Here is an 18,091-nt window from a genome sequence, read left to right as displayed (position 1 = left end):
TAATGAACTTGACCACAACCTGCTTTGTCACATTAGCATAAGATGTTGCTTCAACCCATTTGGCGAAGTAATCAATAGCTACCAGGATGAAATGATTTCCATTTGAGGCTTTGGGTTTAGTCATACCAATCATATTGATCCCCCACATAGAGAAAGGCCATGGAAATGAGATAATATTGAGAAGCATCGGAGGCACATGAATCTTATAAGCATAAAACTGACATTTATGGAACTTCTTCACATATTTACAGCAATCAGATTCCATTGTCATCCAATAGTAACCCGCCATTGATATCATTTTAGCCATTGTGTGCCCATTGGCATTAGTACCAAAGGATCCTTCATGAACTTCTTACATTAACATGTATTCTTCGTGTCTATCCACGCATCTGAGCAAGACCACGTCAAAGTTTCTCTTGTACAACACATCTTCATTTAGAAAGAAATTGTCAGCCAGTCTTCTTAAAGTCTTCTTATCTTTGTTGGATGCCCCAAGCGGGTACTCCCGAGTTTGGAGAAAACACTTAATGTCACAATACCAAGGCTTAACATCGGTAACTTCTTCTTCCGCAAACATGTGAGTAGGTCTATCAAGACGCATAATCGTAATACTGTACGGGTCATTCCAATGATTTACTTTATACATAGAAGACAGAGTAGCCAGAGCGTCTACCATCTGATTCTCTTCACGAGGTATATGATGAAACTCTATTTTATTGAAGAAAGTCGACAACCTCCTTGCACAATCTTTTTAAGGAATCAGGCCAGGATGACATGTCTCATATTCTCCTTTAATCTTATTAACGACCAAGGTTGAATCTCCATACACATCAAGGATTTTAATTCTCAAATCAATGGCTTCTTCAAGACCCATGATACAAGCTTCATATTATGCCATATTATCCGTACAATCAAACAACAATATTATAGTGAAAGGGATATGAGAACCCTTAGGAGTAATAATGATTGCCCCAATTCTATTACCATAAGCATTAACAGCTCCATTAAACACTAAACCCCACTAGAATCCAGGCCCTGGCCCTTCTTCAGGAAATGGTTCATCGTAATCTTTAGCTTTTAACTACATGACGTCTTTATCAGGGAAGTCAAACCTGATGGGTTGATAATTATCAATTGGCTGGTAAGCCAAATGGTCTCCAAGAATACTTCCTTTAATTGCCTTCTGAGGTACTCAATATCATATTCGGATAACAACATCTGCCAACGAGCAATCCTTCCAGTCAAAGCAGGCTTTTCAAAGATATACTTGATTGAATCCATTTTGGATATCAACCAAGTGGTATGGTTGATCATATACTGGCGTAAATGTTTAGCAACCCAGCTTAAAGCACAACAAGTCTTATCAAGCATGGAATACCGAGACTCACAATCTGTAAATTTCTTACTCAGATAGTAGATGGTATGCTCCTTCCTACCAGTTTCATTTTGATGTCCAAGCACACAGCCCATGGACTCTCCTAACACGGTCAAATACATAATCAAAGGTCTCTCTTCTACTGGTGGAGATAAGATAGGAGGTTCAAGCAGATATTATTTGATGTTGTCAAAAGTTTTATGGCAGTCTTCTGTCCAAACACAACATTGATCTTTACGGGGAGGCTTGAATATTGGCCCACACGTGGCAGTCATGTGAGATATAAATATGGATATGTAATTCAGACGCCCGAGGAACCCTCTGACTTAATTTTCTGTCTTTGGTGCAGGCATATCTTGAATGGCACTGACTTTATCAGGATCTACTTCAATACCTTTCTGGCTGACAATGAAACCTAATAGCTTTCCTAAACGGACACCAAAAGTACATTTATTAGGATTCAACCGGAGTTTAAACTTTCTCAACCGCTGAAACAACTTCAACAAATACTCAACATGGATATGGTGCACCCTCAACCGCTGAAACAACTTCAACAAATACTCAACATGGATATGGCACTGACATTTTCGGAATTTGTTTGTGTTCATTTTTGAAGCCATTCTGCAGCAGTAGTAGCGCTTATGTTCTATTATGATTTTAATTATTTTCATTGGATATGGTGCACCCCAATGTTTTCTCAAAACAAGTTGCTTCTTTGAATATCCAATGTGTGGTTGTTTCTCTGAATGTCCAAGGTGTTGTTGTGAAGGCGGTAGATGTTGGCAACGACTTTAAAAACAAGCAAGAGTTTGAATCTCGTGATCAAATGCTTCAATGGATTCGTATGGAGGTCTCTAAACTTGGATTTGGTGTGCTTATCGGAAGATTCGATAATGGTCCGGATAGAAGATGCATCTTTGTGACAATGATATGTGAAAGAAGTGGAAAATATAGAACTCCTCTCCAGAATTTTAAAAGAGATGACACTGGTATAAGAAAATGTGATTGTCCGTTTAAGGTTCGTGGTTACATGTCGACAAATAAAAATTCGAGATTTAATATGATATGTGGTTTGCATAACCATGATTTGTGTTTAAAATTAGCTGGTCATCCTAGTGTCTGTCGGCTCAAGCCGGAAGAGAAGGAATGTGTTGTTGACATGACCTTGAATCTTGTTCAACCGAAAAATATACTTGCGACATTGAAATGAAAACGACCCAAAAATATATCAAATATCAAACAAGTGTATAATATTTGGTACCTCACTAACAAGACGCTTGTGGGGGATAGAACTGAGATGCAATAACTCTTAAAACTGTTGGATGATAACATTTACGAGTCTAGGTACCGAATGTGCGATGATGGAGTTACTATTAGAGATACTTGACCGAATGGGAAGTAATACAAGAGATATTTTTTAATATTCAATGACAACATGAAACTCCACATCAAAGAACATTTGAGGAATATTGTCTATCTGGAAACCACCGACATGAAACTGCCCTCTCAACCCATAAAAATAAAAGGTGCTCCAAAGAAAATGAAGCTTACACCGAATGACAATTCGACTACACAATCTCCTTCATATTTTGAACATGTTGACAAAGTTTTTCCCGACTCACCGACTCTAAAATCTCAAAAAAGTGTTGTCGAAGACGCTCACATTAGCAAAGCACCTCCGACGCTGCTTCCACCGAAGATTCCATTCATCGACGAGATGTTGGATTTTATGCACAAATATATCGAGCAGATTGTCAATGTTATGGGGGACGCTAATTGTAGTTACGGGGTCGTTTCATCTTTACTCGGTAAAGGAGATGATAGTCATACACTTATCGGACATCAACTTATCCAAGAGTTGAAGACGCGTAAAGAATCATACATACGATTGTACAAAAAGAAAGAAAAATTCGATGCGACTTATGAGTCTTTGTTCCTTGCTTGAGCGGTCCGGAACTGGAGGAAAATGGATGTGCTTCCCTAAATTGATCACCTAATAGCATATGCGTATGATATAGTGTTTGTTGACTTGACACGCTATGGATTTTTAGAAACCTTTTTTCCAAGCGCACCGCCCCACCCCAAAATTCAAATGATTATATAATGTGTATTTGGTGGCTTTCAAAATCAAGTCATTTTGTTCAAGTTTACTTGAAACCGAGATTCCGTATATCAGTTACATCATCGGAGTGGATGACTCATTCAACCACAAAAATCGAGACTTGGCCGGATCATTTTATGAAAATGATGCAAGAATTCGAGAGATTGAACAACATTGAAAAAGAATCAAATGCACAAAATTCCAAGGGGGGACCACCTATAGATTTAGCCGACGACATATGTTTCGATTCGTTTTAATTTCTTGTTTAACTGGACAAATAATTGTATGTAACTGTGTCTCAATATAAATGAAGTGTTATATATTCACCATTTGTTCATATTTTGTCTTTATGCATTTTGATCTTTCCCAGGACAACATTTGTGTTTTTGTCAATGAAAAATAGGTTTTGTTTTAGTATTTTGTTTTAAAACTAGTTCAGGACAAATTTCAGAGATGCATCTCCAGAACAAAATAATAGGGTGCGGTTCTGGAGATATATCTCTGGAATCAATATGCCAATTAATAAGTGGTCCATATTGATATTTGTCTTCTATAAAGATCATGCATCCACCAAAATATTAAAATATAATATTGTAGTTTATGTTAAAATCATCATTATAATGCTTATTTTATTTTATGAATGTCAATTTTATTTTAAAAAATTATTTTTTTTGTTAATTCTGATACTGGTGTGTCTCTTCAAAAATGTAACTACATAATCATTCTGGATCCCTGAAATAAAGTAAACAAAAAAAATACATAACTCATATTGACCTTTATTTAATGTGTTCTGGAATACGTCCGAACATGCATCTCCAAAATTATATAATATTTATGAAAATTTACCTGATGCATTAGAAGCATTTAGAATGCCATAAAAAATTCTCTTTATTTTAGTGGTTATCTCAAAAAAAAATTAGTTAATCTTAATAAACACTACAAATTTAATTTAATCAACTTTTGTTTAGGTACAAAGTTATTTGCTATCAACTGGTTTATAAGCTATCAAATAAATCAATTTTTTTGTCAAATTGAACCTTAATTTGAGACAACTGGAGGGGAATTAAATGGCAATTATTATACTTTTTATTTATCTAAAATTACCGTTAATATGAAATGAAAGAAATAGTTTAATTAGTCAATTGTACATGTGTGTGTGTGAATGTAGAACAAAGTAGATTGTTTTGGATGGATATCTTCACCTTTATACATATTCATTTAACTTGAGTGGTATTGCTACCCATTATGAGTAGTTTTTCAAGCACCAAATGCATTAAATTGCCATTGCCATGAATCAAATGTTTGAGTACTCCTATATGATATGTGGAAAAACTAGATATATAATATGTAGAAAAACGTTAACGATGAACTATACAACAAACTATTTCCAGTGCAGTGAAATTATACAGCAAACTATTTCCAATGCAGTGAAATTCATGGGATAATAAAATACATATTGAAAGAATGTGAAATTAACATTCTTCTGCCAAGCCGATCAAACGGCCTTTATATTATTCACTTGGCGAATCGGACGGTCCACTCTGCAGCTATATCATCATGTTTTGCTCTGTCTCCCAAATATAAGTGAGCAATGCCAGGAACAGCAGCATTATCTGCATCATCGACAACAACTTTACATTCCAAAAACATAAATGGCTACTAGGAGACGGAGTATTGATTGATTGTAAGTGTTGGTATTACTAATATTGCATGTTTGAAACCAGAAAATAAATCAATTACATCTAGTGTCAAAGCATTATTAGTTGGTGTCTTGTTAGACCATGCCACTACTTTAAAACAGGGAGGTAACAATACAATTTTTTCCTTTTTTCTTGCATTTGGAAGCAAAAGGATGAAGTATAGTATAAAACTACAATGTAAACCATCACCAATTGACATTTTTTAAGAACAAAAGATAAGACATGAGAGCAGTTATTGAAACAGTCATACTATGCAGACAAATATTATGGAAGAAAAGACTAGACAGACTTACAAGGATCGGGATTTGTCAAAATCGATCTAACTGCAAGTAGCACCTTAGTAATTGTTAGTGCTGGACTCCAACCATCCTTCAATATTCCCATACTAACACGGCCATTAGGTTCTACATTGCAATGGTAAATGCGAGTTTTGAAGACTACCTGCAAGCTCAATTTAACAAGCCAATACAAAACAATTAAATTACTTTAACCTCCTCCATAAATTGGCCTTTTGTTTTTAAAACCTATACCAAACGCTTTGAACTAGGAAGATTATGAAAATCTGAGCCAAGACATTTTTAAGGATAAAAATAAATGGTGCAAAAAAATGCTCCATGAATATCATGTGAATACACTGCAACTGTTTAATGGTTTTTAAATTTTGTATGACTTTTACTTTTATTTTGACAAATATAAACCCAACGACCCATTTTCCTTCGTACATCTTTCGTTTCCTTTTTCTCCATACACAATAGCACCTCTCCATTTTTAATATGTTGCAGTTTGAAAATAGAGGGACTGTAGTTGAAGAATTACAAAATAACAGAAACATAAGTGATTTACTGAAAGAAGAAAAAACAAGCATTTATACAAATAGAAGCAACCAATCTAATAACCTAGATTTGAAAAACAACTGAAAGTTCCCATTGACCCAGCCAGCACCTCCAAATGATGTGATCTTGAACATAACAGCCAGCCAGTGAACTTTCCCTTTATAAAATCAGAAGCTAAAACATATACGCATTCAAGCCAATGAATAACCTTTTCCATTTTACTATTTGTTAAATAGTTGGTGTGCCACATTTTACAGGAGTGGCTATCGCAAGCAGAAATTACAGTGATTGCAGCCTGGCGTAGCATAACAGGGGTGTCGTCGATGCAAAATGCCCCTTTTACGCCTTGATTTTAGGCTTTTCCCCACTTCCCCTCAGGCTTTGTTTGGGAGTTGGAGGGGAAGGGAGGAGAGGACTTTGAAAAAAAGGAATAATAAAGTGGAAAGAATTAAAGGAATTGAGGCTTTGTTTGGGAGTTTGGAGGGGAGGTGAAGGAAGGACTTCGAAAAACATTTATTTTTTTAAATATAGAGAAATCTTTAACATTTTTTGGAAAAAAGATTTTATATAGAATAATAAAATAATGTTTATCATTAATATTTTTTAATTTTTTAAATACTATAAAAACAAAAACTATATTTGAACAATTTGTCTAAGCCCTCCAAAACCCTCATCCAATACAAATTTTGAGTTCTCCGAATTAGGGGGGGTTTGGTGTTATGAATTAAAACAAACTCTCCAAAACCCTCCCAACCAAAATCCTTCTATTTTTTTTACTCAATCCTTCCCTTTTTTCAAAGCCTTCCCTTCCTTTCCCCTCCAAACTACCAAACAAAGCCTGAGAGGAGGAGGGCTTATTTTTCTTCATAACACAAAATATTCCTGATTTAGGAGAACTAAAAAATTGTATTAGACGAGGGTTTTGGGGGATTTGGGAGGGCTTAAATAAATTCTATAAATTCAATCTATATTGTTATAATAAAATATTTAATAATAAGTTTATTTATCTACTTTTCTCTATGTTCATCTCCTCCCAAAGCCCTTCCCTCCCTTCCCCTCCAAATTTGAGAGTTTGGAAGGAAGGGGAAAGCTTCGAAAAAAGATTTTTTTTTTAACTACAGAAAAATCAACATTTTAAAAAAAAATTGTTTAAAATGATAAAATAGTACTTATCATTAATACATTTTTAATTTTTGAAATACTATAACAATAAAAAATTTATTTGAACAATTTGTTAAGCCCTCAAAACCCTCCTCCAATATAAATTTTGAGTTCCCCCAAATTATGGAGTTTTTGGTGTTATGAATAAAAACAAACCCTCCAAAATCCTTCCAACCAAAATTTTTCTATTCTTTTCATTCAATCCTTCCTATTTTTCAAAACCCTCCCCTCCCTTGCCCTCCAAACTTCTAAACAAAGCCTTAGAGTACTGTATGTCAGCAGCTTCTACTCTTTGCATCATGTGAAACTCACTTTCTCCTACCCCGTTTTGTAAAGAGTGGAGGACCCACTAGCTCCCCTACCCCCTCTTTGTTTTCCGACAATAACTGCTAAGATTTCTGATGACAACTACCAGGTTCCCCTCCCCCTCTGTTCCTCATCTGGTTCTACTGTGACTCAACCCAACCATGACATCATCTCAACCATAAACTTGCCAGGGTGATGATTCCTAGGCTATTTTGATATTTTCTATTCATATAGAGATTATCCCCCTATCTACTATCCCACTTCAGTGTATTGAGGTTGGCCACTCCCCACAGCTATCCTGTTAGAAACTGGTTTAGATATGAAAAAACCAGTGTTAGAAACTGGTTCTGGTATGAAAACACGCTGAAGAAATGCTACTGTTTATTGAATAAACACAGTATCCACTCGGGGAAGAACTTGCACAGAAAGAGTTACATGCAAGACAGCACTCTAACTGTCACAATTAAACAACCTCTAGGAATTAGAGAGTCTATTTTGCCCAACCCAGCCAACATACAGAATACCCAGTCCCCTTCCTTTTTCTTTCAGCCTATATTTATAACTCTTAACTTTCTTCAGCAGTTTCTGACAGTTTCTGACGTCATGCAGAAGTTAGATAGCAGTTACTGAAGACACAACACTATAATTAAAAAAAATCTGCCTACTAGTAATACATGATTTCTGTCGCAGCACTAACTTGATTTACGTGCTTCTTTCTAACATAAGGCATGCCTAATTTCTGTCACAGCACTAATTTGATTCATATGCTTATTAACAAAAGTCCTAGTGATAGGAGTCCTATTACTAACATATCCAAGATTGACAACATAAATTCTTTTAGGAAAAAGGGAAGGGTGAGGCAACCAAATTTATGCATTCCCCATTAATTATGCTTGATATCCATATTCTTAACAACAGAGGTGATGCATAGCTGAAGAATGGCCCACATCACCAATTTGCCTGCCCTAAGGAAACACTACCTGAGTCTTGATGCAAGCCTGGAATGAAAACCTATCCCAGAAGACCTATGAGATGAGACATAGAAGAGGTGATTTGGATGAAGAATGGCCGGCATCAACAAGTTGGCTTCCATGAGGGGACTTAACCCAAATCTTGATTTCAAGAGTTATAACTCAAGCCCGTGAGAAAAAACATCACAAAAGACAAACCTATGAGGTGAAAGAGCACTCTGGTACTCGGAATCGCATTCATTCTTGACATTCCAGTTTCCCGGTTGTTCTTTTTCAGGTCACACTCTTGCTCGACTCAATACCCAAAGTAGAGTCCATCCCAGAGGAGTAGCCGGTTGGGTGGAAAAGTCTTATGGCTTAAGTTTCTGTTTAGTTTCTATCTTTACTCATCAATTTAGTTTCCATCTTTACTCAACGTGGTGCACAATGGTAAGACAACAACAAGTCCATCACCTTACAACACTGAGTAAACGAACCGATGGCCTACAGCAAGGTCAATCTGCTGGGATGGTGTAAGTGCAACTAGACATGTACACATTAGCAAAGCTTGTCCTGGTCTACATTCAATCCAAGTCAGCATAACCACTACAAATAAATGGATATTGAAGTACAGCTATATGTCTCATTGTCAAACAGAAGTAAGCATTAGCTTCATGAAATTTAACAGTCGTGAATAAAACTACAGTTCCATTCCTTGCTAACACTCTCCCACATGCAAATGCAAACACCAGGTTGGGAAAAAAAGAAACATGAGCCAAAAAAGGACATTACCTTTAGCTTACTACTAAATTAGGTAGTAGTTCAGTTCACAAACATAACAAAACTAGTTCACAGAAATGTAAGTTTTGCAAATACATACTACTCAAAAGAGTGTATACTTATATGAGAAATCATACACAAAAGGTGACAAGTAACAATACCTGGGGAGGCATAAAAGGATAATCAGTTGGAAATATTATATCAAGGAAGAATATGCCACCTTGGTAAGGTGTTCCTACAAAGAAAAACAGAGAAATCATTCAATAAATTCTATACTGAGAAAAAAAGCTAGGGTTTAGGTTAAGGGTTGAGATGGTGAACCTGAGGTACCAATAATGGTGGCGATCCAATGATAGAGGTTATCACCCTTGGGGCCTGCAGAGCAATGAGGAGGAGGGTCGTTGTTGAGTTCAACCATTTCCCTTTGAATTCTCTTTCCCGAAGCTGAGACTGAGGTCGTCGGTGCCCATGATGACGATGAACTTCTTCCTCCTCCACCTGAAATCATCGTCTCATAAACCCTATTCCCCCAAATCAATTCAATTCAGTTCATTCTTCATTCAACTTCATCTCTAATAGGTTTTTTTTTAAATGCTTAATATCCTTTTTATCTTTTAGTCAATTCACGTTGGTCTCGACTTAAAAAAACATTTATTTTGGTATTTCAATTCTTCAAATATAATCACGTTTGTGTCAAAGGTGTGTTAGGCAAAATTCAATTTAAAAGGTCAATTGTCATTGAAATGGAATAATATTGGTTGAGTCACATATTTTCTATGATAATTATAAGAAAAAATTAATTTTTTAAATTTATTAAATAACTTTGGTCAAATATAAATTATTTTTTTAAGTAATCAAGTTTTTTTTTAAATCTTCAAATAACTAAATCTTTCCACCAATTCTTAAAATATTCATATTTAAAAAAAAAATGTATTGACAACTCAAGCAAATATCAATCCAATTGACATATCTGTATTTTAAAAAATAGAGTTAGCGTCAATTGCGACCGCATATCGAGGCGTCAATTGAATTGGTGACACTTCATGTCAAATAGATGGAGGCACGAATTAAATTAACGAATATATATATATTGAATTGACACTTACACTTATTTCTTGTATACAATCATCAATTTAATTAGTGCATCCATCTATTTACCATGCAGTGTCACCAACTCAATTGACTCATCTATATGCATTCGCCAATTCATATTGGCACTACCTCTATTTTTTTTAAATGCATATGCCAATGTGATTGGCATGCACTCTAAGTTGGTAGCTTTTTTTTGTTTGAAACATGGATACTTTGGAATTTAATGAAGAAACTTGTTTATTTATGCTTTATTTGGGAGTTTGGAGGTGATGGAAGTGAAAGGCTTTCGAAAACGGATTTTTTTAAAATATAGGAAAATATTTGACGTTTTTTTGAAAGAATGGTTTTGTATAGAATGATAAAATAGTTTTTATCATTAGGGATGAAAATAGGCTAGACCGAGCTAGGATTTGCCAAGCCTAAGTTTGGCCTGCCAAAAAACTGAAGCATAAGTCTGGTCTGTAGTCTGTCATAGGCTTATTTTTAGGTACGAGTCTAGCCTTTTCGAAGACTTGGTTAGCCTGTTAGCCTACATAAAAGCCTATTTATTTTAGACATGGCAATTCAAATAATGTTTAAATAGACTAACAAACTAAAAGACCAATGAGACTAAAAGTTGGTTTGCATTGACTAATAACTTACCTATTAGCATAAGTTTTGTGAGACTATTTATTTAAGAGAACTTATGAAAATAACTTATGACATTTTTCATAAGGTTTTTCATCTTATTTTCATAAGTTCTCCAAGATAACCAAGTCTTATTTATATATTTTAATTCAAAGTACAGAACATAACATAATGATAATAAAAAAGTTATTCATATTATTTAAATAAGTCGGTCTGATAGATTTAAAAGGCTTTTTTATGGTCTGAGACCTAGATTTTTTAACTAAATAGGCTTATTAAAAAGTTTAGGTCTTTTCTATTTAAAAAAGGCATGTCTGGCCTGAGCCTATGTAGGCTAGGCCGTAGGCCCATGTTACTCGGTTTGGTCTATTTTCACCCCTATTTATCATTACTTGTATTTTTTATTTTTTGAATACTATAACAATATTAAATATATTTGAAAAATTTATGTAAGCCCTCTAAAACCCTCATTGAATACAAATTTTGAGTTCCTCAAATTAGGGGGATTTTTGTGTTATGAATAAAAACAAATCCTCTATAACTCTCGTAATCAAAACCCTTCAATTCTTTCCACTCAATCTTTCCCTTTTTTTCAAAATCTTTCCTTCCAAACTCCCAAACATACCCTTAGGAAAAAAAAAATCTTCACTTTCACTTCACACTCTCCGTTTCTCTATTCCCCAAAAATTAATTCAATTTTTTTCTGTTGACTTTTTAACAACATTATTTTGATTCCTTCAACCACTTTTTGTCTCTCTTTCACCCTCTGAAAAAGAAAAGAGAAAACAAAACGAACGCTTTTGTGTTGGTTGCTTCATGTTTTTGTTTCATCATATTAAATTATATTCTAATAATTGTATTTTTAATTAGTTAGTTAATGGGGTTTGGTTTAGTTAGTTATTTGATCCTCAAGTTATCTGGCTATTTTATATATATATATATATATATATATATATATATATATATATATATATATATATATATATATATATATATATATATATATATATATATATATATATATATATATATATATATATATATATATATATATATATATATATATATATATATATATATATATATATATAGAGAGAGAGAGAGAGAGAGAGAGACCTTGTATTCATTTATTGTTTGGTTATATATACCTTGTATTATGGTATCAGTAGAATGAGAAAATCATAGGTGATGCTTCTCCCTGTTCATTACCTTCATCAGCTCTTCATTTGAGCTTCAACATTGGAAAATCGTAATCATGATTCTTCCACCACATCCAACAACAACAACAACAACACACACAATAACAATACAAATCAGAACAACCAAAACATCATCAAGAACTCTGCCCTTGATCAATTCAGTCCTTATATCTTCATCCGGCTGAGAATCACGACATGGTCCTTGTTTCTCCATTGTTATCTGACAATAATTATGAAATTTGAAATCGTTCGATGAAAATAGCATTTCTTAGCAAGAACAAGATCAGGTTCATCAATGGTAAACTCCGGCTCCTCAAGAAGACGATCATTTATTCGACACATGGGAAAGATCCGACAATGTCGTGCTTTCTTGGATTTCTGCATCACTTTCTCATGACATCGCACAAAGCACCATTTACGTTGAGAATTCAACCAAGCTATGAATGGACTTACAAAACTGTTTCTCCAAAACTGATCACTTTTGTTTATCATATCTTCTACAGCAAATTCATTCTATGAGCCAAGGTGACAAATTTGTTAATGCTTACTTAAATGAATTGAAAAAAACCCTTTGGAAAGATTTTGAAACCCTTCGCGTCCTCCCAAACTGCAACTGTGGTGCGCACACCACCATAAAAAAGAAAAGAGATATGGAGTATGTGATATGTTTCTTGAAAGGTCTCAATGACAATTTCAACAATGTAAAGTCACAAATTCTCATTACTGATCCTCTTCTTGATGTTACCAAAGTCTTCTCATCCATTTTGCAGGACGAACGCTAATTATCCTCACCTGTCTGCTTTTGAACCCTCAAAGATTCTCATGGAAAACACAAACATTCCTCATGGGAATAATAGGTTCCTTCATAAACAAGGCAAAGGTCGTGGTAAACCAAGCCTTTAAGGAAGTTCATCATTCAACTCTAAAATTTTCTCCTTCTACGGAAAAACATGTCATACACTTGACACCTGTTATTTCAAGCATGGATTTCCATCGGGTTTCAGGTTCAAAGATAAGATCCTCCTCTCCAACAATGTTGATGCATGTGATGAGATTCAGTCTCCAACTGAGCAACATGTTGATCATGCTTCCAACAAAGTCGACATATCTCCTAACATGTACAACATGTTAATGGCATTTCTCAACAAGAATGACTTCCAACCTACTATTGATCCTCGCATCATTAATGAATCTTTATCAGGTTTGAATTATTCTTCCATTCATGTCACAGGTAGGGGTGTGCATGGTTCAAAACCATAACCAAATTGAACCAAATATATGGATCAGTTTGGTTTTTAAAACCACTTTGATAAAACCGGTTTATATTTTTAAAATCGGTTTATGTTTGGATCGGTTTGGTTAATAACCGGTTTGTACTAAAAAAATTATTTTTTGTTTGGATCAATTTTAAAACCAAATTTCCCTCTAATTTAATTTTCATTCCAACAACTTCTTAACTTTATCAAATCGCTCTTTAAATCAATCACTATTTTTAAATTTCAATCTGAAAAATCAAAATTAAGTAATTACCTATAAGATAGAAAAAAAAACAATTTTAAAAAAAGAGTTTTAAATTGGTATTTTTCAAACCAGTTTTTTTACAGTTTTATAAAAAAAACAATTTTATAAAAAAAACAATTTAAAAAAATTATAAAAATAAATCAGGTTTAAAAAATCATACGATGCAGTTTTATTGACGGTAGTTTTTTTTTGCAGCTTCTCAATTTTATTTAAGAGGATAACTATCAACAATGTCACATTTAATTTTACAATAATAAAAAAGTAAAGTAATTGCCACGTCATAAAAATAACTGACTAGTTGTAAGGAGAAATTAAAATGATAAAATTTTTGTTGACTTTTTTCAAACTCACAAATAACTAAGGATGAAATTGCCAACTTGTTTTCAGTTTGTTTTCTTTGCAAATATCCAAATATACAGGAAAAAAACATTGAAAAACAAATTGTATACTAATACTATATTTTCTATACAAATCTTTAAAAACAGAAATCAATAGAAACAATTCACAACCAATTAAAGCTAAGAAAATGGATAAAAATAACTCCATAATACAACACACAATTACAAAATTACAAATTTACTACTCACAGAATTTGACTTGAACATTGTTAAAGAATACCAATATGAAAGCAAACATCATAACTTTCAATACCATTTACAATAGGATGCCGGTTTTGATGAATTGGGAATTTGGATTTTTGAGAATTAGGGATTCTGAAATTTGTGTTTTGGATTGATTTGAAATGATTATTGAAAAATGGTAACCGTTTACTTGAACCGGTTTTTAATAATGGTTACCGGTTTTTTTTTAATTTGATAAATGGATAACCAATTTCAAAATATAATTTTGGGTTTGGTTTTAAAGTTTGGATTAATTTGGATAGGAATTTGGTTCATGGTTATTGGTTATTTTGCACACCCCTAGTCACAGGTAGCCTATTAAACAATAAATAGATCATTGATACAGGAGCCACATATCACATTTGTTCCTCTCTTATTCTTTTCTATTCTCATTATTCTACCTCACATATTTTGATTACATTTTCTAATGGGTCCCACATTTCTTCAACAATCTCTGGAACTATTAAACTGAATGACCAACTGACCTTATATAATGTCATATATGTTCCTCAATTCAATTGCAATCTTATCTCTGCTTGCCAATTATCATCGTATAACAATTGTCATCTTATCTTTGGTCATTGCTCTTGTACCATTCAAGAACTACCTTCATTGAAGATGATTAGGACTGCTAAATTTTACAATAACTTGTACATTTTGTGTCAAGATTCTTCTTTAAATTTTCCTTTAATACTGATGTAATTGCAAATCCATGTAATTTTGATGCTCGCTCTAAGTTTAGCCTTTGGCGACATAGGCTTGGAATTCTTTCAAACAATGTATTAGAAACATTTCAAAAAATATTTTCGATGGTTTCTAATCATGATAATTCTATATGTGATTGTTCTTACTATGCCAAGCAAACTAAACTTTCCTTTCCCATGAGCAATATTAAAACTACTCATTCCTTTGAACTAATCCACATGGACATTTGGGGCCATTAGATACCCTCATTTGTCCATGGTCGTTCTTGTTTTTTGACTATTGTAGATGACTTCACAAGGCATACTTGGGCCTTTCTCGTGAAAATAAAATCTGAGACAAGACCCTTGATCATGAAACTAGGGGTGGCAAACGGGCATGCCCGTCCCGTTTAGGCCCGCCCCGCAAAAGCCCGCAAAAAAACGGGGCGGGGCGGGGCGGGGCGGTAATAGTTGAGGATGCGGGTCTAAAACTTAGACCCGCCCCGCAAAAAGTGAGGGCGGGGAAAGCCCGCGGGCACTGCACTCTTTAAGCCTAAAAATGCAAAAATTTATGTAAATACACGTGCCCGCAAAAGCCCGCGAAAAAAATGGGGCGGGGCGGGGCGGACACCTTTGAGGGTGAGGGCCTAAATCCTTGGCCCGCCCCGCACAAAAATGCGGGCAAAACGAGCATGCCCAGCGGTCCAAGCCCGTTTTGCCACCCCTACATGAAATGCATCAACTTGGCTCATAATTAATTTGGAAAGCTAACCAAAATGATCAGATCAGACGATGGCAAGGAATTCTTAATGGATAATTATTTTAAAGACAAGGGTATCATTCATCAAAGGACCTGCATCGAGACTCCTCAACAAAATGATGTTGCAAAGAGAAAACATAGGCATTTCTCAATGTGTCTAGGGCCATCATGTTTCAATCCAATTTAACAAAGCTTTTTTGAAACTTTGGTATCAGTCATGCAGTCTACTTGATCAATAGACAATCTTCTCCTATCACCAATTCTCAACCTCCATATGAACTTCTCCATCATTCTCCTCCTGATTACACTAACCTCAAGGTCTTTGGTTGCCTTGTTTTTGCCTTAACTATAGTCCAAGGGGGCCAAAAATTTAACCCTCGTGCAACAAAGTGTATGTTCCTTGGTTTTAAACATGGCATCAAATGGTACATTGCCATGAATCTCAACACAAGAGAAAGATATTTATTTCGCTGAATGTATATGAAAGCTCTTTTCCTTACATCATGCCTTCCACAATAACTAATCTCAACCACGCCAAGATTTTAGACTATGATCTACCATTTCTAGACACCCATATAAATCACTCTTCTACTCCAACATATCATGAACAACTCAATTTCCCTCAATCATCTCAATCCACACAGTCTGGGTTACCTATTATCTCACTTATTCCTCAAAATTCTCAAACCTCATAACCCGCCAACACTCTTCAACTCTCAACTCTCACCACCTGCCAAAGTTTCCCCTCCTCTTGTCATTTCTAGAGTTTCCAACCAAACAATCCATAAACCAAAAGGACTTGAAGACTATGTTTGCAATAATCGTAATGCTTCCCAACATACAAACACAAACACACATTCCTAACATATTCAAACTTACCTCAACAACTCTAATTTATCTACCACACACATTCATTACACTTCTAGCATTACTTCACAAATTGAAATTACAACTTACAAGCAAGCTTCTCAACATGAATGATGGAGACAAGACATGATAATTGAGCTTCAGGCTCAACAACAAAACAACACTTGGATCATGACCCCTCTTCCTTCCAATAAGATACCTATAGAATTTGTGTGGGTTTAAAATATTAAAAGACATGTTGATGGATCCATTGAGAGATACAAAGCACGTTTGGTTGTAAAAGTCTACACATAAACTGAGGCCATTTATTATATGGACACCTTCTCACTTATGGGGAAAATGACAATTGTAAGACAACTGCTGGGAACTATTGCTTCCAAACATTGACATCTCATTGAACTCGATGTCAACAATGTTTTTCTCCATGGTGATTTACATGAGGAAGTCTACATGACACCACCACCTGGCTTGCTCATATCTGTCCCTAATCATGTCTGCAAATTACAAAAAATCCTTTTATGGATTGAAACAAGCAAGTCGATAATGGTTTGTTAAATCATCCTCTATACTCACTTTCCTTCCAGTATAAGAAATCTCAAGTAGACCACTCTCTTTTCATTAAAACTGATAGTAAGAAGTTTACATTTCTGCTTATCTATGTAGATGATCTCATCCTCTCAGGGAATGATATTGATGAAATTCAAAGTTTAAAATCAAAGCTTGATCAAAACTTCAAAATCAAGGATCTTGGTAACTGTCAGTTTTTCCTTGGTATTGAAGTTATTTGATCCTCTTAAGGTATTTATGTATGCCAGTGTAAATATGTCTTAGAACTCTTACATGACACATGTCTCCTAGCTGCTAGACATGTTCCAACCCCGGTGACAATGAGGTCAATGATGATGGTGATTTTGTTCACTTTGCACTTATGGCCAAATCCGAACCCGTTAATGCGGAAGAGGCTTTAAGTTATCCCAAGTGGATTTGTGCTATGAAAGAGGAGCTGAAATCCATTTAGAAAAACAGTACTTGGGAGCTTGTTGATCTACCAAAAAAGAAGAAGGCAATTGGTGTGAAATTGGTGTTTAAAGTGAAGGCAAATCCTAAGGGTGAGATAATCAAGCATGAGGCTAGATTGGTGGCTAAGGGATTTTTGCAAAGAGAATGTATAGACTTTGAGGAGGTATTTACACTGATTGCTAGGATTGAAACCATTTGTTGGTATCACAATTAACCATAATTGACCTATTTACCAAATGGATGTCAAATCCGCGTTTTTGAATGGACCACTTGAAGAGGAGGTATATGTAGGACAACCCTCTGGATGTCAAAGTTGAAGTTCTACAAGTTGAGGAAAGTGCTATATGTTTTAAAGCAAGCTCCAAGAGTTTGGAATAGAAGAGTTGATGGTTTCCTGAAGAGAATTGGTTTCAAGAAATGTGTATCGGAGCATGGAGTATATGTGACGACAGATGCTAGTGAAGGAGTAATCATCATTTGTTTATATGTGGATGAC

General features: G+C 34.7%; 2 protein-coding genes across 2 annotated transcripts; one reads left to right on the top strand and one right to left on the bottom strand.

Annotated features, from left to right (window-relative positions):
* Positions 1-2,051: 2,051 nt before the first annotated feature.
* LOC127102392 (uncharacterized) lies at positions 2,052-2,585 on the top strand. The gene has a single exon (XM_051039763.1). It carries the CDS (start codon positions 2,052-2,054, stop codon positions 2,583-2,585), a length of 534 nt encoding a protein of 177 aa, XP_050895720.1.
* A 2,213-nt stretch (positions 2,586-4,798) lies between these two features.
* Positions 4,799-9,893, bottom strand: LOC127102429 (constitutive photomorphogenesis protein 10). The gene is made up of 4 exons (XM_051039800.1): positions 9,528-9,893; positions 9,368-9,441; positions 5,470-5,617; positions 4,799-5,089 (listed from the first exon to the last, which is right to left on the bottom strand). The coding sequence occupies exons 1-4, from the start codon at positions 9,712-9,714 to the stop codon at positions 4,992-4,994; spliced, it is 507 nt and encodes a 168-aa protein (XP_050895757.1). The 5' UTR covers positions 9,715-9,893; the 3' UTR covers positions 4,799-4,991.
* Between the last annotated feature and the right edge of the window lie 8,198 nt (positions 9,894-18,091).

This window comes from Lathyrus oleraceus, chromosome 7 (assembly GCF_024323335.1).
Source record: "Lathyrus oleraceus cultivar Zhongwan6 chromosome 7, CAAS_Psat_ZW6_1.0, whole genome shotgun sequence".
NCBI classification, from domain to species: Eukaryota; Viridiplantae; Streptophyta; class Magnoliopsida; order Fabales; family Fabaceae; genus Lathyrus; species Lathyrus oleraceus.
Note: the sequence above shows the minus strand (reverse complement) of the source record. Positions and strands in the feature narration are given on the sequence as shown.